A 25,213-nucleotide genomic window follows, 5' to 3' on the forward strand; every position below is an offset into this window, starting at 1 on the left:
ATTTATATACTTTAATAATAAAAGATTTTAAATCGTGCTTGTTCACTCACTCAAGTTATCGGGGCTTTTTGCATGGCAAAAAAAAGAATTTATAGGATTTTCATACACCTTGGGTTATTTTATCTCCTGTAAAATACAAAAATAAGGTTTAAAGTGGTGTTCAAAGTAAACATAAAAACATTTGTCTCTTTTGTAACCTAGCTTTATTTTTTTTTTTTTTTTTACTGTCCACTTCTACCCTGTCAAGTATTTTTATGGGCAACACGATGAATGACTGGTCATCACATCGATCTCACAGTAACGTTGTCTGTTCAAATCTGTGCTTCAGCCTTTCTGTGTGGAGTTTGCATGTTCTCTCGTGCTTGCATTTGTTCTCTTCTTAGGTAATTTTTTTTTGTCTATATGTGCCCTGCGATTCTGTGGTGAGTTTGATTGATTAATCGAACATATAAAATTGCATGACCAGCTCAAGGTGTACCCTGCTTCTCTCCCAAAGTCAGCTGGAATAGGCTCCAGCACACCTGCGACCCTAGTGAGGATTAGCGGTGGATGGAAGTACTTTTTCTACACATTGCTGTACCACAAACTGTCGAGTCCCACACCAGGTAGATTGGCAAAGTCAAACATTAGACTGCAGCAAATGTGAACAAGTGTTTGAGAAAACCCACATATGCCGCAGTGTCTACTCCATATTTACAGCTCATGTGCTCTTTAACGCATTTAGGCCTAAAGCGCCAGGCTCAACAGCTCCCCAAAACCTATGGGCAGCTATAAATCACCCTCTAAAACTTGACGTTTTAGTAGAACATTCAACACCTACTAAATAATTAATAACTCATCCCCTGTAGCAGATATTCCAAAAGAATTTGAGAGCTTAGACATGTGGCTTTCACACAGGCCCGAGTTTATTATTATTTACAGTACTGTTTCAATCGAAGATGTAAAAATAAAGTGTGAGCGCAGGAGAAGCACTGTTTTTAATTTAAAAAGAAATTGTGGTAGTTACCACCCTCTATTCTGTTACAAAACCGTCGATATCGTCATCGTCTACAAACATATATCTTAACCATATATCACATTCGACTGCTTCCCATGGTTCAAAGTCCACAAGCGCGTCGTCTCTATTAGTGTTTTTCAAACTTTTTTGAGTCAAGGCACATTTATTTCATTGAAAAAATCCTGCGGCACACCACCAGCTGAAATTGTAAAAAAAAAGAAGCTTATTTTAACAATATAAGTGTTATATTGTTTATATAAGCATTTTTTAACATTGAAGAATGATCTTATATACAGTAATAACGTCTTGAATACTACTTATTACTTATTTGAGAGCTCTCGTGATCAACGGCGTCCGCGATTACGCCTCTAAGAAATTCCGGAACATCCTCTGTGGTCTTACGACACCGTCACGTGTATATTCTGATGCATTTCATTGGCTAAGACACCGAAATTTGGATTAAAAAAAGAAAATGACGTATACGCTCTCCCGCTTTTAAAGGTGGAAAGACGCAACAGCACTCCCAGCTCCAGTTGCTTGATTAATTAATTAATTAATTAATGGGTTAAGCAAGGCACCCAACAATTTCAATATTCTCCCGTGGTGTTGAAATTTGATGGTGCACTTAAAGGCGTTGAAAGAAAAACTAATCATTTTTGTTACTTACACGCAAGCGTTAGTTTCGTGAAATCAACCCATGTAATCCTGTAGTTTCGCATTGACATGTAAAAGTTATTTATTGTTTGTTTGTGACTTTACTACTGCATTAGTGTCAATTAGTGATTACAGCACTATAGACTACGGTAGGGCTGCTCGATTATGAAAAAAATATGAATCATGATTATTTTGGTAACAATCGAAATCACGATTATTCAAACGATTAGTTTAAACATGTAAAAAATATTAATACAAAATTCTTTGAAACGCTATGATGATTTAAATTCATTTTGGACCCAACAACATCCATCCATCCATCCATCCATCCATCCATTATCCATACCGCTTGTCCTCACAAGGGTCGCGGGGAGTGCTGGAGCCTATCCCAGCTGTCTTCGGGCAGTAGGCAGGGGACACCCTGAATTGGTTGCTAGCCAATCGCAGGACACACAGAGACAAACAAACATCCACATTCACAATCACACCTAGGAGCAATTTAGAGTGTCCAACCTACCAAGCATGTTTTTGGAATGTGGGAGGAAACCGGAGTACCCGGAGAAAACCCACGCAAGCACGGGGAGAACATGCAAACACCACACAGGGAGGCCGAAGCCGGGATCGAATCCACGCCCCCTTCTCCGGTTTCCTCCCACATTCCAAAAATATGCATGGTAAGTTGATTGGACACTCTAAATTGCCCCTAGGTGTAAGTGTGGATGTTTGTTTGTCTCTGTGTGCCCTGCGATTGGCTGGCAACCAGTTCAGGGTGTCCCCCGCCAACTGCCCAATGACTGCTGGGATAGGCTCCAAGCACGCCCACGAGCCTTGTGAGGAGAAGCGGTATAGATAATGGATGGATGGATGAATCCTTTGTATAAATCTTTCTTGTAATACTAATTATAGTCTAGCTACTGGCCCTATACACTGAAAGGATTATGTGAAAAATGGAGTTGAAGGTTAAAAAGGTTAATGTGTGTATCACTTACCGATTTTTTTCTGCGCAATCATCCAAATAATTCCCAAGGCTTTGACTAACAATTGACACAAGAAAAATTGAATAAAAGTGGTGCTCTTCATTGCACAGATTTATGCTGTATCCTTAACCTAAAAAAAAAAAAAAAAATCTGCAGTCATTTTAACTCTTGGTTAGCCTTCCATACTTCCATTTAAACTGTGAAAACTATAAATTAATTGGTTGTTTATGATTGTATTCAGCCACATAGAAATTAAGGGCATTAGGAATTAATGCACTGTATAGGGGAGACTTCTGATTAGTGTTGTCACGATACCACAATTTTGACCTGCATAAAGTACCTCGATACTGATACCGAAACGATACCTCGACAAAAATCTAAAATCAGCAAAAGCAGCAAAATTATAACTGACAAAAGAACTTCACATTTTTAAAAATATGTTATTAATTCAAAATATTAGGATAGGCTTGATAAAAAATATCATTTTAAACTCTGTTAAACACTTGTGAACATTTTCACACATGGAGAGTGTGAATATATCACAGTTTCTATACTTGATTACTTATATTTTATAGACTACATGTAAATTCAAATTTAAGAAAACTAGTTCCCATTATTTGTTTTTTTTTTAATGTCACTAGTAGAAAATGTGCAGGTTTTTAGGGTCATTAGTGTGACATCTACTGTAATGATCATTTTCATGGCCAGATATGCAGCTGTATAGCCTCTATGCTTTTTGGACACAGAATTAGCCAATTCTGTTTTTAAGAATGACATTTTTTAAAATAATGAGATCAATGCCTGCATTTATATTTTTACATAAGCATAATGTATACATTCAAATGTATGTACATATATACATAAACAGTATACTTATTCATTATAAGTTTTGACATTACATGCCATATCCTTGACCTATTTGAATGCATTTCATGTCATCCATTGTTGATAGTGACAATACATTTGCTCCGTTACAGTCAAGCAAATATGTTCATTTATTTGATAATGACTCAATGTAATGTTGCTTGTGTGTGTGCACTACGTGTGCGTGTGTGTGTCTACTCTTTATTCTCTCTATTCTCTATTGCACTCCCAGCTAGTCGAATGCCTCGTCAAATTGTCAACAATATAATTCACACTCTACTTATTTTTGAGGGAAGTGTTAGAAATGCATCACAATCTGTCACTCAATAAACTGGTGGTATGACTCCGGATGCCGGTCAGTGAGGTGCTTTGCCAGATTGGACGTGTTCCCACCTCGATGCAGGGTAGTTTTAAAACAAGCCTTGCAGAGGGGCTATGTCATGTGGGTCGGCTTGCCATGGCTGTCGGCCATGTAAGCAAAAAAGTTCCTTAAAAGACACTTTGCGCGTCATGCTTTTCAACGAGCGGAGGGGCAGCGAGCGCTTCAATGCTTGAGGCCATCTTGCTCACAATCCGAAGGAGGCTTGCCACTTAAAAGGGACACTTGGATGAGCTTAACATTGGCACTTATATAAAAGGTTTGTAAAAATGACATCAGTACTAAAATGCTCCCCCCAAAAGACTCTGTAGTGATTTAAAGGCTTTTTTTTTTATTGGATTTACGACAAATTGGCCCGCCCCCTTTTGTAGCTCGGCTTGTTATTTTTTCAGTCTCAGCGGGGGCCAAGCGTGGTAATACTGCTCGCTTTGTCAGTTCTGTTGTCTAAAACGGCGACTCACCACCACCAAAATGCAAATGCACATTTCTACTCCTGTCCACTTCAACCTGTGAAAGTAAATCATTTAGGGAGGGCTTGAGAACATTTCCCCCCCCCCCCCCCCCTAAAATAGGCCTATTAACACCATTGAGTCATTGTATAACAGCTTCTAGCTAGGCGGCTGCCTGGATGATCTATGGTTCAATAGCCACTTCAGCACAAAGACTGTAGGTGTGTCTCATGTAGCGGATGCTAGCAGAGGGAGCTAGCCGATGACGCAGATGATCATAAACTTGTTTTGCTGTCTAGACGTGTCATAGTTGATGTCCTTAGAGGCGAGAAACTTCAAGGGTTTAAGTCCACAACTTATGACCGCTAGAGAGTAGGGATGTCACGATATCCAAATGTCACAATATGATGATATCACAATATCAACCTCATGATACGATAATTATTGCGATATTATGGGGAGGTTGGCGATTTATAAAAAGTTTACGATACTGTATGAAAGCCCACAATCTTGTCAAAGAAAAAAAAAGAGCTCGTATTGAAAAAAAACATCACAATATTGTGTTTTTGTACATAATAACAGCATTCACAAAGAAATTGTCTTGGCCAGTCATGCGCTCCTATTGGCTCAGCAGTGCAAAGTATCATGGTCTATGTAGTTCACATTGCTGTGTTTGGCTGAAGCGGGCTGACGGAGATGTTGAAAAATATGTGCTGGTATGACAGATTTATGGGACCTTTTATGCATTGGTTTTGTTCATGTGAGCAATGATCACTTTAATTTCTGTTTTATTTGGTTGTGTGGGTGTGTGTATGGTTTCTGTAGAACATGAAATACAAATAAAATAAACATGAGCAGCTGCATGTGAATGTCTCTAGACAATGCTAATTAGCTGTAGTCCTAATTATACATATGGTTCAAATAGTACAGTTAACATTAACCTCAATGTATACAGATGACCTACAATGACCGAACACCTAATATTGAGGCACTTACTTGCTAATGCACGTAGACATTGTGAATCGGGTCAATTAATGGGGGAACTCAAATGTGTTATGCAGCACTTCATCTGGCGTGGGTCTGAAACATAGGTGGCATCAAATTAAACTGCACAAATAAACTAACAACCAGATGGTGATGGAACTGCACAAATGGAAAACAATCTGGTCTTTTGGACAGATTTGCTGCTATTACTATCGTGACATGACGACAACGATATATCGTGGCAATTTTAATATCGCAATATCACGATATTGCCCAAATTGTGACATCCCTACCTAAGAGTAAAGCAAACCCAGTGCACTCTAAAAACAGTTGGGTTAAAAATAACACAATTTGGGGTCAGAAATGGACCGATCCACTACATGGGTCAATGTGTCAATGTGACCGATCCACTACATGGGTCAATGTGTCAATGTGACCCATGTAGTGGATCTGTCCATTGCTACTGAGCATCAGCTGGCAGGTGCCTCCTTGGGTGAACAGGTGTGAAATGCCATTTCATTACTCTTCATTCATTTGTATCTGAAGAATTTTCTTTCCCAAAAACAATTGTAAGAAAAAAAGTTATCTACTGTACATTATCTATTTAACATCTCATAGTTGCTCAGCTGACGTGAAAGCAAATCATGTTTTCTTTTGTACCGTGTGGTGGAGTGTGATTCCAATAAAAAGGACTCCACTGTACTTGTTTCAAGCCCCTTTACAGCTTACCTTGCACATTCATATACGGTACCATTGTATGAAAGCATTACCCCTCCCCCCACCATGAAAGCACCTCATGTACACAAATGCACAAACACAAAAAAGCAAAAATCCCTGTCCCCTCTCTCATACCACGGAGGCTCCTATATCTGCCCCTCCAGCTCTGTGCCATTGCTCGTTAATGTCTCATACTGGGTGGCATCTACACTATTCAGCGTATATATTAACTTGTCCCTCTTCTCCACAATCATGTGGGGAAGTAATCATATATACCTCATTTGAGCATCTCTCAAGCACATACAGTATTCTCATCCATTTTCCGGATCATCGTCTTCTTCTATAGCCTCTCGACTTGTTTAATACAAATACCTTGCTTATTTTTCCTATCATCATCCCACTTCCCACTCTGCGCTTACTTTCTATTTTGGTCTTATAGACGCTTGTCGCCGTATTTCTTGTGCTCCCTCCTCCCCCTCCTTCATGTCACATGGCTGAAAACATGCAGTAGAAAAAAAAATCCAAAAGCACATGGCAGAGCTGCTGGTAGTGCAGCTGCACTCAGCCATAGCTAGAGGAGGCACAGTCGGATTGTTTCATCACACGAGTATGTCGTTAGTACTAGATCTCCTCCTTTTTGTGTGCCGCTCACCAAGGCCTAAGTGCTGAAAAGGAAGGGAAACACACACACACACCCATGTGATTCAGTGGTACAGATTCAGTGATGACAATGGGCTTTAGGTTCAAACAGAGTTCACGACTCTATTTTTCATGACTTAATTTATATGAATAAATCAATTTGTGTGATAAAACCAAAGTAATTATCGGTCAGAGTTGAATTATCATCCACTTTGTCATTTAGAATCAACAACTAATCATTTGGACAAGTTGAAAACAGAATCACTTGTCTCCTATATAAACAATGCATATGCCATGCCATGTACTTTTTAGATCCAGAACACTTTGAGCATGAGAAACTGTCCGGCAGCACAGTGACATCGCATTCTCGACAAGACAAACTCATAAAGTCCAGTACACTACATGCTGACTTTGAACATTACGCTGCTTTGTCCTCCCTGAAATGGGCTGTGAGCATGTTGACATCACTCTCTTCAGCGCGTAGCATATGGATTTTTTATAAGAAGTGCTCTGAGTCATGCAGATAGATTAGGGATGATTGCATTTTCTTCCTCGTGCCCTACCTCCTTCTCCCCTCGATTCGACCAAGCAGGGAGGGGAGTCTTCATGGGAAATGCCGCCACCGCACGTGCAGCCTCATATTTAATTACTTAGAGTGTCATAGCGAGAAGGCATATAGGCAACACAGCTATTCCATTTGACTGAAGAAGCCCCGGGAGATTTATGTTCGTGTGCTCGTCGACAGCCTGCTGCACAGTGCATATGTAAACTATTTATTTTGATGTGTGCTGCTCATTACAACTATGCAAGAATCTACCTATTGGAACGTTAGATCGGTGTATTCAGACTAATCGCACGATTCTTACACGTGTGTGTGTGTGTGTGTGGCCTTTGCAGAATGTGTCCTTGACTGTCAGTACTGTAGGTAGGTCAACTGGACCATCTAGATACAATTCTAGATAAAAATAAAAAGAATAAAGTGATCACTAATCGTCATGAATTGCAAATTGATTTTAAGGCATCACTTGATGAACAACATCTTAATTCAGGTAAAAGGGGCAAATATACATTACAGTATTCACAACATTATTCAATTCTTAGCAAAGCACACGTTAGGGGAAATAAAACAAAGGCAAGCTTCTTTATAGTGGTGTTTCTTGGAGACATGTTTCATATACATGGAGACTTTCTCCGACATGCTCATCTAGCAGCTTTGTATTTAATACAGGTCAAGAGTCAAGTATTGTTCTCTAGAATTTTGGTTTATGTGGTTCACTTTCCTCTGTTAAGAGTTTATGTTACCAAATTAAGTTTTTGCACGCAGTTCACTGTGGCTTCGACTCACTAATATTCAGGTACCTTTTATCCCAAAGAGCTGAGCCTGTTTCGGAGCTAGACAATGCAAAATGGGCAAGCGCACAACTTGAAGCATCCTAATTATTACCGGTATGCAGATTGCAAAGCCATACGAGCCATAAAGGGAATTTACCCAAAAAGAGGGACGCTACTATGTTTTACATTTTCCTCTTAGGTGTCACATCACAAAGCAGAGTTTTAAGCATCTTACAGAACCATGCACTGTAAAAAAAAAAAAGATAGTTAGTCTTATTGGCTTTTGTTAAATATATTCACCAATACTTAGACTTATACTGAATGTTCACACTTCACTGTAACTTTAAAATAACCTGTATGTGAGCAGAAGACAAGAAAGAAGAATGAATCACTTTGTCAACATCAGTTCAGCTTGCTGGCGCAAGACTGAGAATCACCGCCATTTTGTGAGCGCCAAAAAGTTGGTGGATAATGGCCCTGAGTACTCCACGACAGACAACACTAGTGTTGTGAAATTTTGACTTATATACTAATTACAAGATATTTCATAAAATAAAAAAATGTTTTGTCACAACCGCTGCAGCTGTAACAACGCAGTTTTCCCAACACGATTTAAAAGATTAACCTAGAAGGATTCTCATTGATTCTAATTAGGTAAAACATTATAGTTCTTTCACCCCCATCATTTTTCTTATTTGTCAGCTTTTATAGATTGTTAGAAAGCCCAGAAAGTTCTTTTTTTCTGTCCAGGTTTAACATGTCCTACTGTATAAACTGTCTTTCAATGCCCCCATTACACACGGTGGGATGAAATAACGAGAAGCATTGTCCCTTTTACCTAACAACAAAATCAGACATTTATTCGGGTGTAACTCACGGTACCACGACAGAAATACTTTCTTTGTATTCTCCCAACTTTCGCCATTATAATGTTGTTTTAGTTTTGTTTTATACCCATCAGACCTAATTGTAAACGCGTTACGTCACTTCAGACGTCGAGGTGCCGTACGGCTGTACAACTGTCGTAAAACCATCAGCGGCGTGTTTAAAATTTAAAATGAATTTAAATGAATGAATCATTTAAAATGATCACAAAAGCTTACAAAGACGAAAATGAATGGTATTTTCGCTACGATTATCGTTCGTTTTAGTTAGTCTTGTGAGCAGACAATGTCGTTTTAGTTAGTTATCGTTTTTCAAAAAACATTTTTGTTTTTATTTTACTTCGTAAACGAAAAAGTTTTTTTAATTTTAGTTTGTGCCCAATTACCCAAATCAACCGTATCCCAGGACGAAATTAGTTCAAGTAGTACAATGAATGACTGTGTATTTGTTTGTGCATACAAAACGAATGTACAGTAAAAGACATTATTGCTTGTCTTACTGAAAGCCTTATGCAAAAATGGCTGGACACCCTAAACTTTCCTAAGTCGTCAATGGAGCAAAAAAGGATCCATCCATTATCTATATCGCTTATCCTCAGAAGGGTCGCGGGGCGTGCTGGAGCCTATCCCAGCTGTCTTTGGGCAGTAGGCGGGGGACACCCTGAATTGGTTGCCAGCCAATCGCAGGGCACACAAAGACAAACATCCGCACTCACAATCACACCTAGGGGCAATTTAGAGTGTCCAATCAACTTACCATGCATGTTTTTGGGATGTGGGAGGAAACCGGAGTTTCCAGAAAAAACCCACGCAGGCACAGGGAGAACTTGCAAATTCCACACAGGGAAGTCGGAGCCGGGATCGAACCCACGACCTCTGAACTGTGAGGCGGACGTGCTAACCAGTCGACCACCGTGCTGCCCAGCAAAAAAAAAGCAGATTCATCACATTTGCAACAGGTGAAATTTTGCACATGATGCTGTTATACAGGCAGGCAGTGGCGGTGCTAGCTTGAACGGCTCGCTGTGCGCAACCCCTCGATGGCACTTTGCACATTCCAATTACCGCCTCTGGAGTCAGGGAAGGGCAAACTGGTGTTATAAAAGAAACCACCCAAGGAAGTGCAGGGAAGTGACTTCTTGCTCTGTATCTACCATCAAGGCCTTTTTATAGACCTGTTTACAAGGGAGGTCTTGTGGTGATTTGTGCGTGGTTGTGGGCTAAAGCCTAGATCACTATCCCCAGAGTCACAGAAAAGCTAAATTCAGTCACTGTAAATTTACAGGGACTGATGCCCAGGCAACTTTGGGGTGTCATAGGTGCTACGAATTCTGACCCAATCATACATACTGTATGAAAAAATTTGATTATTAATTTAATCGGGCAATGTCAACAGTGGTTAGGGTTAAAAAACAAAGAAACAAATCAAAACAACAATATGTGCGATTCAAGGAGAGAGAGAGGGTTAGACTTCCACCGGACGACCTCCCTGCAAAGCAGTTAAGGCGATGATGATAGATGGGCGTAAGTGCGGCTGCTGCTCCCCTAGCAATGACACACGCCCATCGCCTTGCCCTCATAGAAATGGTGGCTTTGATGCAATTAAACAATTATAGAACAGCATCTGAGACAGACACACAGCATGTTGGTATCACCATCATCAGTGACTACGTTTACATGTAGCCAATAAACTTTTCAAAACCTGAATTTGGGTTTTTAAAAGCCATGTAAGTGCGCGCAATACCCTGAACATGGCCATATTCTGGTTTTTAAATTTCCAAACATCATGCCTGGGTTAATCCCTTTCCAACCAGAATATGCGTGTATGTATACGACAATCGGAATGTTCCGAATGCACGGGACACTCTGCGCATGCTCAACCGTAAGGGATCTTGGTTTTGGTAGTACAGGAAGTGCTTGTATGTGCACTGTTTGGCGTGCAACTTACCGGAAATACACACTTAGTGATAAACAATACATGGCAAAAGCTAGAGTAAGTACGACACCACACTTTTAAAGCGAGGAAAAAACAGTCTGCTTCATTCATGCGGTGAGTGACTTGAATGTTATGTGTTTTATTGACGGAAGCAAGTAACAAGCGGAGATGACGTTAATTGCGTCATGATATCCATGCGTGGCTGCTTAAATGGGGTTATTTAAATGTGGGGGGTAACTCTGTCCAGCCAAGCCATGTAAACGGATTATTCTGAATGACTCAGAAATCGGAATTTTGACCTTAAACCGAATATTGACTGCATGTAAACGTAGTCATTGAGGAACGCACCGGTAATTAAACAGAATGTTCATTTATGGGTGTTGGTAAAAATCATTTTTAACAACCATTATTTTCTAAAGACAAACGGTTTTGAAATACACTTTGAAATACATTATATATTTCAATGATTCTGCAATTTGTTAGTCATGCTCCATTCCTTCCTGTTATGGTCTGTGTTTTGAGTTTTGTTTTTGAGTTTAGTTTCATGCTTTTCCTTGTGTTCCTTTGTCTCTCGTTAAGTTATTGAGTCCACCTGTGCTTGTCAACCCAGTCCCTTGTGTTAACCAACCAGCTTCCTCCTACCCTCTGTGACTTGTCCAGGTGTTCCTCGTTGTATCGTTAACTTGTCTGTATTTAGTTGCCATCTTTCTTTCAGACCTTGTTGGTTTGTCTGTTGTGTCCTGTCTTGTTTAAGCCCTCTCTTGTCACTGTTGAAAGTCAAAGTCAGTCCAGTCTAGTCCTAGTGTTTGTTTAGTTGTTTTGTTCCTTGTTTATTTGGGTCTTCAACATTTTTGTTAGTTTAGTATTATCCCAGCACCTTGTTTGACTTTTGTTTTAGATTAATATTTCATTAATATGATTTATATTGCACACGATTTTTGCCTCCTGCGTTTGGCTCCTCCTCCGCGATAACCTAACACCTACCAACATGAGAAGAGGGCTTTCACAATGTGAATTTGTGTCTTCATTTCCTGCTTTTATTGTCGGCACATGCAATGTCAAAGTCCCCTGTGTGGTCTGTCAGCTAAACAGACGAGCTGTGTTGCAGCTTGTAAAGCTGTACGTGTGCAAGGTCTCTACTCACTTTATAATAACTGTTACACAGTGGTGAGGGATGGCGGTAAGAAAACGGGGCTAAAAGACAAAATGCCCGACTCAGCTTTCGATATCGATGGACTGCAGTTGTTTCAAGCTGACCGTAAGTCATGTTCGGGGAAGAAACGCGGTGATGGACCCTGTATTTCTATCAACAAAGGTTGGTGTAAAAACAGTGGTCTTCTCAGGAGCCACATTGCTCCAAGGAAATAAGAGCATTTCACAGTTACTATAAATGCTGGCTGCACTACTTACCTTGCAAATTCACAGCTATTTATGTCACTGCTGGTTATATCGCGCCAAAACCTCATGCTGATGCTAACGCTATCAAGGCGATACAGGAGTTCACCACACCATTAGCTCCCGACAATCCAATTATCCAAAGGCATTATACATGGTCGCAGGTGATTTTTAACCACATAAAACGCTCTCAAGTTTAAAAATGATGGACTGTGTGTACATAGTACACACACGAGGCGCATACAAAGCCCTCCCCCGTCTGCCTCCATCTTTCCCGTACCTCCACATTGACAGGTCTGAATGACTATCAGCCAGTAGCCCTCATTACGATAGTCATGAAGTGCTTTGAGAAGCTGAACATGCTGTGGATCGAAAAATGGATATAAGCAGGCAGCTGACATTAGAAGACATTCTTTTCAGTGTTAACGGCTACAAGGAGTTTTCCATCAGTTGATCAAAATAACAATGACTCTGTGAAGCATTCTTGTATCTACTTCTTTTCTCCTGTGACGGGGCGGTGCGGCACTGTCGATCCAAAGGTTTACACAATACTTTGAGGAATATTTCTCCCTTTGGATTGACTGGGCCAAACCAGAGGTAAGGGTTTTTTGGCAGTGACTTTTATCACTTGGTTTGTGCAAAAACAACTCTCACTATGTATTGGGGTGTTGAACAATATGGTGTGTAACCTTTTGTGGGCTTCCAACCTCCCATACCCCCCAAAAATATGCTTATAGGGCTCGAAGTCAGTCACACGCGCACACACACACGCACACACACACATGAAGGCGCCTGTATGTAGCACAATGTTCATACATTTTTTGCAAATTGTAAATTGTAAAAAGAACATGTTTTTTGCCATCAAAATTGCTTTTTTTGGAATTGTTTTGTTTTTAAGAAAAGTACGGTTTATATATCTGAGGTCTCATAAAAACAAAAAATATCGGTCTCAAAGTTGACGTTTTACTTGAAATAAGTCTTTTCACAAAACCCTCGATTTCTCAGGGTTTTTTTTTTTCCAGAAACAGGATTTTCTGTGAAACTTGCTGCTTTACTGCAGATTACTCAAGAATGACAAATGCTAGATGTAAACTTTTTTCTGGTAAAAGAAGAGAGTCCAATTTTTCTTTTGGTAGGTCCCATGTCTATATAGTCACAAAACACAATATTCTGTGGGCCTTCAAAGATGGGTCGAAATCCTCGACAATGGCTGGCACTCAGGGGCTTAGCTGCGTTGTGAATGGCTGGCATTTAATGAGTTAAAGAGCATCTCAGTTGTCTTAAACGCACATTGAGGTGCGAGGACCAACCATCGAGGAGCTTCCAAGGGCTATCTTAAATCAAGGGACGTCCGATGTGTCCTACTGAAGTCCTGTAGCTCCTCAATGGTGACGTATGAAAACGTGAAAGTGTCAAGGTTTTTCTCAAATGCATTTGGCCACATAAAGAACATTTAAAAAGTTTTGATGGTTATTCACAGTTTTTCGTATTCAATGTAATGCATAAGCAACATATCTACATTTTTTACTTATGTACAAGTTTTAAAATTTGCACTGTAGGGCATTGGGGATGGAGGAGGAGGAGTAGACACACTTGGGACAGACCAATCTTGCTTGTTTTTGCGTTTGCAAAGTTGTGAAGTGGAACAGTGTGGCTATGTCTGTCGTTAATTTAATGCCACTTGAAGCCTAAAGCATAAAGTGGATATTTGTAGTGAGACTATTTGTCTCAGGTTGTGAGTTGCAAATTAAATTAAAATTCAATAAATTACAACAGTTACTGTAAACATACTTTATATTGTTTATTTGTTAATGTTTGAAAGAGATACTTGAAGCACAGAATGTCTACAAGACCACTTGTCTGAGATTGCAAGTTTACTTTACTCTGCTGTAGAGGTAAACACTGTTGCATATATGTTCACTTGTAATGTGAGTAGTGCAGTGCGTAAAGGTACAGGTTGTTGACTTGACATGTTATCTAATAATTACAGTTCAGTTTATTATAAGTGAATGTATTTATGTTGTGGAAATGTTTACTTGTGTTTAAAAAGGACCTATTTTAAGTGCAGGATAAACCTCCCATTGTCTGAAGTTTATGTACATTTACCTGGACATTCTACTCATTTGAAATGTCGTTTGGAAACTGCTAAAAAGAAAACAAAATGTTTTATTTTGCCTGGTAACTAGTTACAGTATGTTTATTAAGTAATTTAATTACTAACTCATTACTTTTAAGTAATGAGTAACTATAATTACTTTTATGAAGTGACATTCCCAACAGTGCTCACCAAGTATGCCCACATGAAGAACCACTCCACTGATGATGCCCTCTCATCAGCAGTTCACACAGCGCTCACTCATCTGGAAATCAAGAACTCCTATGTCCACCTGCTTGGATTTCTCCTCCGCCTTCAAAGCCATCCATCATCTACCCATGAGTCCATCACTGGGGAATTGGGTGCTGGACTTCTGACCAATAGACCACAGACTGTCAGGATCCATAACACCGTCCCCTCCTCCATCACCCTCAGCACTAGCCCCCCCCAGGGCTGTGTGCTGAGCCCCCTCCTGTTCACACTACTGACCTATGACTGCTCAAGAATTTCACAGCGTGAGATTTGCAGATGACACAGTGGTAGTGGGAGTGCATCTCTCATAATGATGAGTTAGAGAACAGAGAATAGGTATAGAACATCTGGTGAACTGATGCAAAAAAAATCTATGCATCAATGTGATGAAGACCAACGATATGGTGGTGGACTTCATGAGGAACAGATGCCCCTTTGCTACCCTGCACAGTAGTAGCAGTGGAGGCCATCTCTAGCTACAAGTAACTTAGGGTTCACTTTTCCAAGGACTTCACCCGATGTCGAAACACTTGTTGCCTGCTGAAGAAGTCTCACCAATGTCTCTACTTCCTTTGATTGGCTGCGTAGTGCCAGACTGGGGAGCTGCGTCCTTGGGAGCTTCTAAAGATGTGTGGTGGAAAGCGTCATCGGCAAGATCATCACAGTATGGCACACCGACTGCACGGCTGCAGAAAGGAAGGCTCTTCAAAGGACGGTAAAGAAGATGGTGGGATACAGGCTCCCCGCAACCACAGACATCTTCACCAGCTGATGCAGACAGAGTGCTCGCTGCATCATCAAGAACCTAACCCACCCTGCACATTCCCTCATCCATTCACTCACCTCTCAGGTTGCAAGCGACGGAGCATCTGGTGCAGGACCACCAGGCTGAGGAACAGCTTCTTTTCCTGAAGCTGTTAGACAATTAACCTCGAACAGTGCTCTCTACTCTGTAGCCCCAACATCAGCCCCCACTTGCCTATGTATCCCTGCATGTCGAACACTTTGTTCTTTGACTGTTTTTTTCCAATTACAAAGACCTTGTACCTGTAACTATCATGCACAATTCAAACCTCTTGCATTTTTGTTTCTGCGATGCCACTTTGAGTTCACGTCTTCCAACGCCAGCAAACGGGCGAATAAGCATATTGCCCGCCCCCACTTGCGTGGCTTCAGATGCATCATCTGTGCTGCCCGGCACACATACCCACCTATCCAAGCAAAATTAATTGACTTTATACGCTTGATTCGCGTTCCGTCTGACCGCAGCATTAGAAAATAGCCTTATTCCTTAGACCCTTAGATCCTTTATAGTGGTATCATCTAGTTGATACCCTGTGTCTATGAAGTGGCCTCACAAACATTCTCAGAAAACTTGGATGCAAGGTGACACATGTTCAGTGGTGTATCCTGAGGTCATTGAGAGTTTTGGGTTTCACAACATCAGACACCCTCCCCCTGGTGACCTGGGTTGATCGGGCCTCGACTTGAGTCCCAGCAACCTACCGGTCTGCCCTCTTAATCCACAGCATTTCTCTGGTTTCTCTGAGTGTCACTCACAGTTGAATGGCTCTTTCCTTGGTCGCCGCTGTGACGCCCAATTGGCTGAGGACTTTGCAGAGTGAGCGTCCTGTAAATCCTCTACAGCCAACTTTTATGGGTTGGTAGAAAGACCTCAAGCCCTTGCCCTTGTACTCCTCCAGAGGTTCCTAATATTTGGCATGTTTCATTTCATCTGCTTCCTCAGTCAACTCCTCCCAGGGCACTGTAAGTTCCAACATGACCAGGTTTTTTGAAATCTCAGAGGTGAAAATAATTTCTGGCTGGAGAAATGTTGTTGCAATGTGCTGGGGGAACATCAGCTGATTTCCCGGGTAGACCTGCAGCTGCCAGTCAGGGGCTGTGAGGAGGAGGCCTGTTGTCTGGGTTTCTCTCCAACTTTGATGTAGTGGATTCCCTTCTTTAGAGTGTTGTTGTGTTAAAAACAATTGAAACGTAGCTTTTGACATTTGCACAATTAATTTTATTTTCTCTGCTCTACTTATTGTGTCTTAACAGGGCAGCCAGAGCATTTGGAGAATATTTGTCCAATACAAATTCAGAGAACCGCGACAGAGCAGGTATGTGAGGTCATTAGACCATGTTATTTCACCTGACGGGGGTTAAATGAGTTTTTTTTTCCACTTTAGATACTCAGTTGTTCTGTAAAATGTGACCATTCATGCAACCTTTAATGAATGGAATGTTAAGAACTTTAGCTTGCAGAGAATTAGTACTGAATTGGACAAAATTTGTTCATCAACCCATCAGGATTTCATTGAGAGTTTCATAGTTTTCTCTAAATCAGAATTATTATTGTTAGATTGAAATGAGCAGCTTTCACAATGAAAAGGCTGCTTATATTTCACTGATCTCTGCTTCTCTACTATGATATATTGACTGAAATCTGTGAAATGGCCCCATTTTAATACATTAACAATTAGGGGTGTAACGGTACACCCGGGTGTATTAATACATTTCGGTATGGCATGTTCGGTTCGGTCCACTTATTAGCGCGAGCTCACGCACGGATGCTGACTGTTGCGTGCGGGAGACGAGACTGGCGGCACAAAAGAGATAGCCAAAAAAGAGCCATAGCTCGAAGGTCCCCGCGTACACTGCGGTCTCCTGTTTGGGAACATTCTGGCTTTCCTGTTAAAATCGCAGATGGGGAAAGGTACGTGGAGGAGTCCCAAAGTTGTGTGCAGACATTGCTACATGAGATTGGCGGCTCTGTTGTAGATACTGTAGCATGTCTTACAAGCACGGCATCATCCGACTGTGAATGTTTCTTAGATGAGGGAGCAAAAACGTTCAACTTAAACAGCGAGATTTATCATATTGTAGCGTCTTCCAGGAACACGCCGGCAGACGTAGTTTAATAATCACGTTTTTATTAATTAAAGTACAACTGCATGCTCTTCTTTCCCCGCTGCCCCATTCGCTTGCCGTATGATGCATTCATGAACCTCGGAAACATCACAGCAACACACAAATCTGACCACAACACAGATAACCCAATTCGTTACAATATGCTGTTGAACATTCAAAGATTTCAATGCCTAAAAAGTGTATACAATTTCACAAAAACTTTTTAAAGTTACTGTATTTTTTCATTATAAAAATAGTAATAATATAGTTAGCAATAATTGTTACTGTTATTGTATGTATTTTTTTTTCAAAGTGTATACATGTACTTTAATGACAACTTGTGTTCAACTTGAATACTTAGGTGTGTCATCGGCTAGTGCTGCTGAGTGTTTAAAGATTTCATTGTCTTGATAATTTACAAAATTAAGAGATCTTTATTGTTTGTGTATTTTTTTATTCTGGTGTAATTTCTTAGAAATTCACCCAAACGGTTCACTATTACTTGTTTTTTCTAAAAAATGTACCATTTACTTGTCATCTTTTCAAAAAAACATATTTAAAAAAAAACCAAATCTGTTTTTTTGTACCGAAAACATACCGAACCGAAGTTTCCAAAAAAACGAACCAAAGCGAAATGTGATTTAGCGTACGGTTACACCCCTATTAATAATGGTGTAGGGCATTTTTACTCAACCACTACATTTTGGACAATGCTTATCAGCTCTTGTTTGGGAGAGTCTGTTTTCTTTTGTGGAATAACTGTCCCAGTATACACATCAAGATCCATAGAACCATGGTTGGATGATTTTGGTGTGGGTGATCTCAACGGACCCGCAAAGAGCCCTTATCTCAACCCCATTAAACACATTTGAGATAAAGTAGAGCAGGTGTTGTGAGCCAGGACGTCTCATCCAACATCACTGACCTCAGACATCACAAATGTTATTCTGGATGAATGGACAACATTCCCAAAGGCACATTCCTAAATCTTATTTATAGAAGGTTGGAATCTGTTATATTACATGGCCAAAGTTTTTTCCAACTCCATATTGCCTTCCATTTTCCATTTTTACTCAGAACATTGGAATTCTATGCTACAATTGTAGTCAACCCTAAAAAATCTGCACATGATTAGGTGAAATGAAATGATTAGGTGTAAGGTTTTTTTCTGTAATGACATTCATTGACTTTCCTATTCTCATTTTCATTTTGACTGTAGATCATCTGTTGTCTGACACCTTCCCTGGCCATAGCTGTGACTCTCCAGACGTCAGCCACTTGCACAACAACAATCTGCCACCGCAGAGCCACTCTTTACCCACTGTTAAATCAAGCAAGGCTGGGCAGTCCAATCGTAGTGCCCAGATACAAGCCCAACCTCAGGCAAACGCACTCAAAGCTCAGGCACCTTCTAAACGTAGACTCTCTACTGAGCGGAGTCTCTCCACAGAGAACCCACCAAGTGCTAGAGATTCACAGGGGAGTGTGACAGTGAAGCCAGCTAGAGTGTACACAATCACAAAAGAGGTAGGGATGACTCTGGGCCAAGGCAGTGAGGAAAGCCTGGAACTGGAGGTGCTGAAGAGCGGCAAGGATGACCCACTTTCCCAAACGCAATACTACAACTCATCTTGCACCGAGCAGCGATCGTCTGCATCTACCCGTAGTAGCCATTACCGCAGTAGCCATCACCGCAGTAACCATTACCATGCCCACCAGAATCGTGGGGGCCCTTTGTCATCATCTCAGTCATTGCAGAGCTCTGACAGTGCTAGTAACATCCGAGACTGGAGCATGAGGAAAGGGGGATCAAGAGATGACAGCACTCCAGACTGTGTGGCCTGCATTCGTGCTCCGTGTCAAAGTCAGCGCTCCCTGGACCTGGATACCTCACCACGGGATGGGAGGAAGCACCTTAAGAAACTGGAGAGGATGTACAGTGAGGATAGAACGTCGACTGATGACAGGGGTAATGCATGTTAGAAGTCATAATGGATCAAATCATTATTGATAGTCATCCATTCAGCCGTTTTCTATACTGCTTATTCTGTTTGGCATCACAAGCTAGCCTATCCGAGCGGACTTAGGACCAGAAATGCAGAAGCAGTGTCTAGAAAAATGAGTAGAACCCATTATATAAAAACCTTGTGGAAATTCGAGCAGGAATAACCTCTTGCAATATCACTTCACTTTATTGAGGTTTCTAAGGCGTTTTTTTCATCCACATCATTGCCAGTTTGGCATGATTTAAGGTATGGGGCAAATTGTCATGTTTGACTTATTAATACATTTGTATTAGGGATGTTCCGATCAGGTTTTATGGAATCTCATGCATGAGTGAGATTGGCCGATACCGATTCCGATCACATGGAATATCTGTATATTTTTCCATTCATGGTGACTGCTATTATGCAATATTATCTGAAAAAAAACAGCCATATTATTGCCGTAATTTTGACAGAAAACTTTATATATTTTCAAAAGCATGAAGAAATACAAAACCGTTGATGGCACAATACAACGATTACTCAGTCACAAAGATAACTGAAAAACTTAAATTTAGCAGCTTTTAGTAACAGTTTTTAACAAATCAAAATAATCAGCAGTCTCAAAAGACTTAATTATGCAAAAAGTCAAATAAATAACATGCCACCTAAACATTGCATGGTTCAGAATATAATCAAAGTAGAAAAAATATGCAGGCTTCACTTGAATAAACTATTCAATGATTCCCTAAATCGAAATGACTCAGGAACTTTACTGTCTTGTGCATAGACAAACTATCTTGTGCATTTGTCAACGAGAAAAAAGTCACTGTTAATCTCTTTGTGAATTATAAAATGATATAGTGGGTCTGTTGCCCACAAGTGACCTACAATGCATCTCCCTGTGGCAATAATGCCACTTATACCGCGCTGTGTCCGCCTTGACTTTCTTCAATGTAGTAAGCCTCGTAAACTCACCATAGTCTCCCAATTGCTTGTTCTTCAAATGTCGGATTAAGTTGCTTGTGTCGAAACTTTTGCCCATGCTCCCCGATGTACCTTTTCATGGCATATACAGTATTACGAGACGCAAACTCCACACACAGCAGACAATGCTATGTTCACACCAACTACGGTGGTCGGAATATTCGATCAAAGCCTTTTATTGTCGATCAAAACATCCGATCACCCGCAGCTCATGCTTCGCAGCCTTGTGTTGCGTCCCTCCCCTCTGCTCGCAGCGGATCACGAAATTGTTCACTAAAATCGGCCGATCATGATCGGTGCCCGATCGATCGGAGCATCCCTAGTTTGTATATAGAGGAGTTCACCTACGTAAACAATATACAAAAAAACCTTTTGTGTGGCACTGCAAATGATGGTTCAACATTCCTACTTCTCTTTTCCTTGTTCTGGAAGTTTGTTCAGAGGAAAATTCTTTTGTAGGCCTTTGTTGCAAGGTCATGAACTTTAAATTTAACATACAGTAAGATGACCTTTACAGTCTGAGATGTCAGTAGCTCTTGAGCTCATTGGCATTTCTATGAGCATTACATTGTGTGAAGTTGCAGTGAATGTTTTTTACTTTTGAACGATAGCTGCGCAGTAGCTGTATCACAACAGTATATAACAATATAGATATCTTGCTTTTAAATGTGTCCTTGGCTAAGGTAATTATTGGAATGTCAGATTTTGCAGTATACCTTAAAGCGGAAGTCACCCAAAACATATTTTTTCAAGAATATGTTCCCAGCAGGCCCACTAGTTGAAACATGGCATTCTGATTAATTTTGTGTTTGTGGAATATAAATTGAACAGCAAAATGCACTCGTTTTAGCCATCTCTGGGGGCGGCCATTTTGTCTTCTGTCAACTGAAAATCACGGCTGACCTGTTTTCTGAATCTGAGCCGTGATTGGTCGTTGTGAGCAGTTGTGATGTCATTTTCAGTTGACAGAAGACAAAATGGCCGCCCACATAGGTGGCTAAAAACGAGTGGATTAACACTTATTCCACAAACACAATATTTATCAGAATGCCCTGTTTCAACTAGTGGGCTTGCATATAACATATTCTTGAAAAAAAAAAGTTTGCGTTGACTTCGTCTTTAAAGTAACGCAGAAAAATTGCTTAATTAATTCAAGAGCCTTATGCACTTCAGTAAAACTCACCTGTGACTATTCTCCATTCCTATTTCTGTGATTACAGATGAAAATTCTGATAGCTGGTTCCCCAAAGAGAATATGTTGAGTTTTCAGACAGCAACTACCACCATGCAGGCGTAAGTACAGCATAGAATCTCCATTTTTTTCTCTCTCAGTGTGTATAATTTTCTATCAAGTTGCAGTCAGGTCTGTCAGTAAATAAAATCAAAGAGATTCCAGATCATAATTCATTTCACATCTTGTAAAGTTCCAGAGTCATACTATATTTCAGTTACTGTGTAGGTATTTGGGGTAATAACAACACTAAACATCACTTTTGTTTTTGCTGTCATTTTTCATGGTTGAATTCAAAGATCTATGATTTTTTTTTATGTACACAAAAGGCCTATTATAGTTTACAAATCAGTCTAAATCTGTGTTAGTGAACACGTCTCCTTTGTCGAGATGGTCCATCCATGGATTTGGCATATCAAGATGCTGATTAATAAACATGATTATTGCACTAGTGGGCCTTAGGCTGCCCACAATAAAATGACACTATGAATTGTGCAGTTTTAATGTACAGTATTGACTTTTCTTGACTTGACTTTGTTAATGATATTATGATCACGTCATTTGCTTCATATATTGCTTATACCTAAAAGGGAAGTCAACCCAAACATATTTTTTTCGAGAATATGTTCTATGCAAGCCCACTAGTTGAAGCAAGGCATTCTGATAAATATTGCGTTTGTGGAATTAGAGTTAATCCACCTGTTTTTAGCCATCTCTGGGGGCGGCCATTTTGTCACACACTCGACTGAAAATGATATCACTACTGCTCAGGGCTCAGGTAACGACCAATCACAGCTGACCTGTGACAGAAGTGACAAAATGGCCGCCCCCTGAGATGGCTAAAAAGGGGTGGATTTAGCTGCTTAACTCATATTCTACAAACACATTTAATCAGAATGCTGTGGTTCAACTAGTGGGCCTGCATACAACATATTCTTGAAAAAATATGTTTGGATTGACTTCCGCTTTAAGTAACCTGTATGAAAGATCACTTATCCGCTGCAAAGACACTCCTGTACTCCACCAGAGTGAGTAAACAAAAATATTTGGGTGAGGGTTCATACCGCATGTGACCTCCCCTGTGATCTGTCAATGTGATGCAATTCGTCTGATGTCGAATCATTATTATTGAGTATTTGCTTGGCCATGCTGCTAACGTATCTTATCTTGTTATCTTTCACTGCTTTCTCTGTGGCGGCTTCCCAAATCACGACTGTAGAATATCGTGAGTAATTCCTTCACCCTGCCACCCACTCGCCCACACTCTTCATATTTGCCTTCCTGTTTGTTCCTCTTCAAGTCAAGTACCACATCTTGAACATTTTTTTTCCTCCATGTTTTGCTCATGTGGCCCTGTGCTATTCAGTTCACTTTGTCCTCATTAACCACATTGTGTATTAGCAACTCAGTCGTTAGAAAACAAAGGTGCACAATTAAGCAGCAGAATTGTAATGCTCCTTATACTGTACATTACAAACCAAAAAAAGCCACAATGATTACTATCACTATTAGATGATTTTTATACAGTGTTTCCTCGCTACTTGGAACGTATCACCTGCAAAAAAGGAGGGAACACTGTACTCAGTCCTGGTATAAAAAGAATACACATTGTGATGCATGAAATATCATTTGCTTATTTGAAGAAACGGTTTCACCTTCAGTAAATCATCACTACATCTGATGGATATGAGAATATGTGCTGTATGTAGAGAACAGGATTAAACCCAATGTGATTAATCTAGAAATCTAAAAATAATAGTATTCCAGTGACAATCTGGTGACAGTTTTCTACTCCTGTCAACATTCTGGTATCCAATGGGTAAAAGAAGGTGTATTCACAGGCTGGGCAGTGATAATATTCGCTATACCGACATTTCTTGTCCTTCACTAGTGGGTTAGTGGCTATTGTCAGTCAAAACAGGACTGCAGGGTATGACTTCATATTTGACACACAATGCCACTTGATTCTCATTATTTCTGACATCATGTCAGAGCCATTGCTGACCAAGTTGTACAGTCATTGAAATGGTTTGGTTCAGTTAAGTCTTGTTTAAAACTCCATGTTATCGCTCTAGGAAACAGGTAACTGGTCAACTAAGCACTTCCCGGGAATAATGATGTTGATAAGTTACACTTGAAATTTAGTTTCTAAGTTAAACACGTGTGTCTATTTGCTATCATGCGTTATGTTCCGAGTGTGTGTGTGTGTGTGTGTGTGTGTCTGTTGGTGTTTCCGTAATGTATAGAATGTGTATTCTGAAATAACTTGTGAGAAACCATAAATAACTCTTAACACCTCATTCAACTCTACTGAGCCTGTTGTTATTCAAGCTCTGCTCACATTTTAACCTCTTGGTTTTACTGTAGATTGGGTTCAGACAAAAACCCATCGGATCAGGTCCGGCTGAAACAGAATTTGAAACCCCACAAACCCCTCCCCACCCTCCACATTCTCGCTTAACACTTTGACATTCTGGCAGGGCTTTCCGGGGCATTGCCGAGAAAAAGAGACGGAAAAGAGAGCAGGATGCAGCCACCATGATCGAGAGGTACCATGTCCTGGCTTTCCTGTCCTGTCCTGTGTTAAGCTAAACCGTCCGCTCAACAGCAACCCTATCGCACAAGCGCAAAATCATCTTCTTGCCAATGAAATATTGATTTCCCCTTTCCCTAAAGGAACACCTTGTTGATTTTTCAATGCTACCCTAAAATATAACACTTGTCACTAGGGATGGAAATCAAAAACAGGCTCTTGTTGAGGGCGAGTTCCCAAAGTTTCAATTCCTTGTCATCGTATGCTGTTTTTTTAAACGATTCCCTTTTCAATTCCAGTCGGGACATATGACATCACCACACCACACACGATGTGCAGCGATGTTTCTTACTAGGGCGGCAAGAAACATGGCGCCTAACGCTCGAACGTTTGGTTACATTTTACTCAAAAGAATAACAACATGGCAACTTGCAATACTTGCAAATTATATTCATATTTTGTCTAAGGGAGGAAACACTACTATTATGCAAAAGCATTTGCACACACTGCATGCAATAACTTTTAGATGACGGTCGTGCTTTTGATCCGCTCCGGAGTGCTCAACCCAGCAGCGTAACCACGTCCTCTACTGTCAGTACTCCAGGTAACTGTGTTAGTGCCATTTCGACCTTATTGTACAACCTGCTGCGTGACGAGAGACAGAGTCTGACTGGATCAGAGCCTGGCATTCAAAGTACATTATTATTATTAATGACAAGCGGTTCAGAAAATGGATGGATGGATATCGTGTACTGTACAAATTATATCACTAATGTGACTTTCACAAAACAGCCATGAGTTTTGATTTTGACTTTTGCATCATAGAATTTCTCCAACTTGCATTACAGTAGAGTTAATCCAAAGTGAGAAAAGCTAAGCAGTCATCGTGTGTATTTTTTATTTATTTTTGTAGAGTGATAAACAACATCGCAGTTACCGTTGTCGGGATAAAAATGGGCTTCATCTACATAAAGGTACTTAAAGAGGAAGTCAACCCAAACATATTTTTTTTC

General features: G+C 40.4%; 1 protein-coding gene across 2 annotated transcripts in view; it reads left to right on the top strand.

Annotated features, from left to right (window-relative positions):
- nsmfb (NMDA receptor synaptonuclear signaling and neuronal migration factor b) overlaps positions 1–25,213 on the top strand; it is a 49,594-nt gene that overhangs the window by 2,110 nt on the left and 22,271 nt on the right. The window contains exons 2-5 of one of the 2 annotated variants that reach the window (XM_086032017.1): positions 16,613–16,674; positions 18,684–19,433; positions 21,657–21,729; positions 24,148–24,216. In XM_086032017.1, the coding sequence (XP_085888143.1) occupies positions 16,613–16,674; positions 18,684–19,433; positions 21,657–21,729; positions 24,148–24,216 (954 nt within the window). The remainder of the gene's footprint in view (positions 1–16,612; positions 16,675–18,683; positions 19,434–21,656; positions 21,730–24,147; positions 24,217–25,213) is intronic. The other variant, XM_086032018.1, reaches the window with a different exon arrangement.

This window comes from Filicampus tigris, chromosome 5, assembly GCF_054856515.1.
Source record: "Filicampus tigris isolate MCC_2025a chromosome 5, RoL_Ftig_1.0, whole genome shotgun sequence".
Taxonomy (NCBI): Eukaryota; Metazoa; Chordata; class Actinopteri; order Syngnathiformes; family Syngnathidae; genus Filicampus; species Filicampus tigris.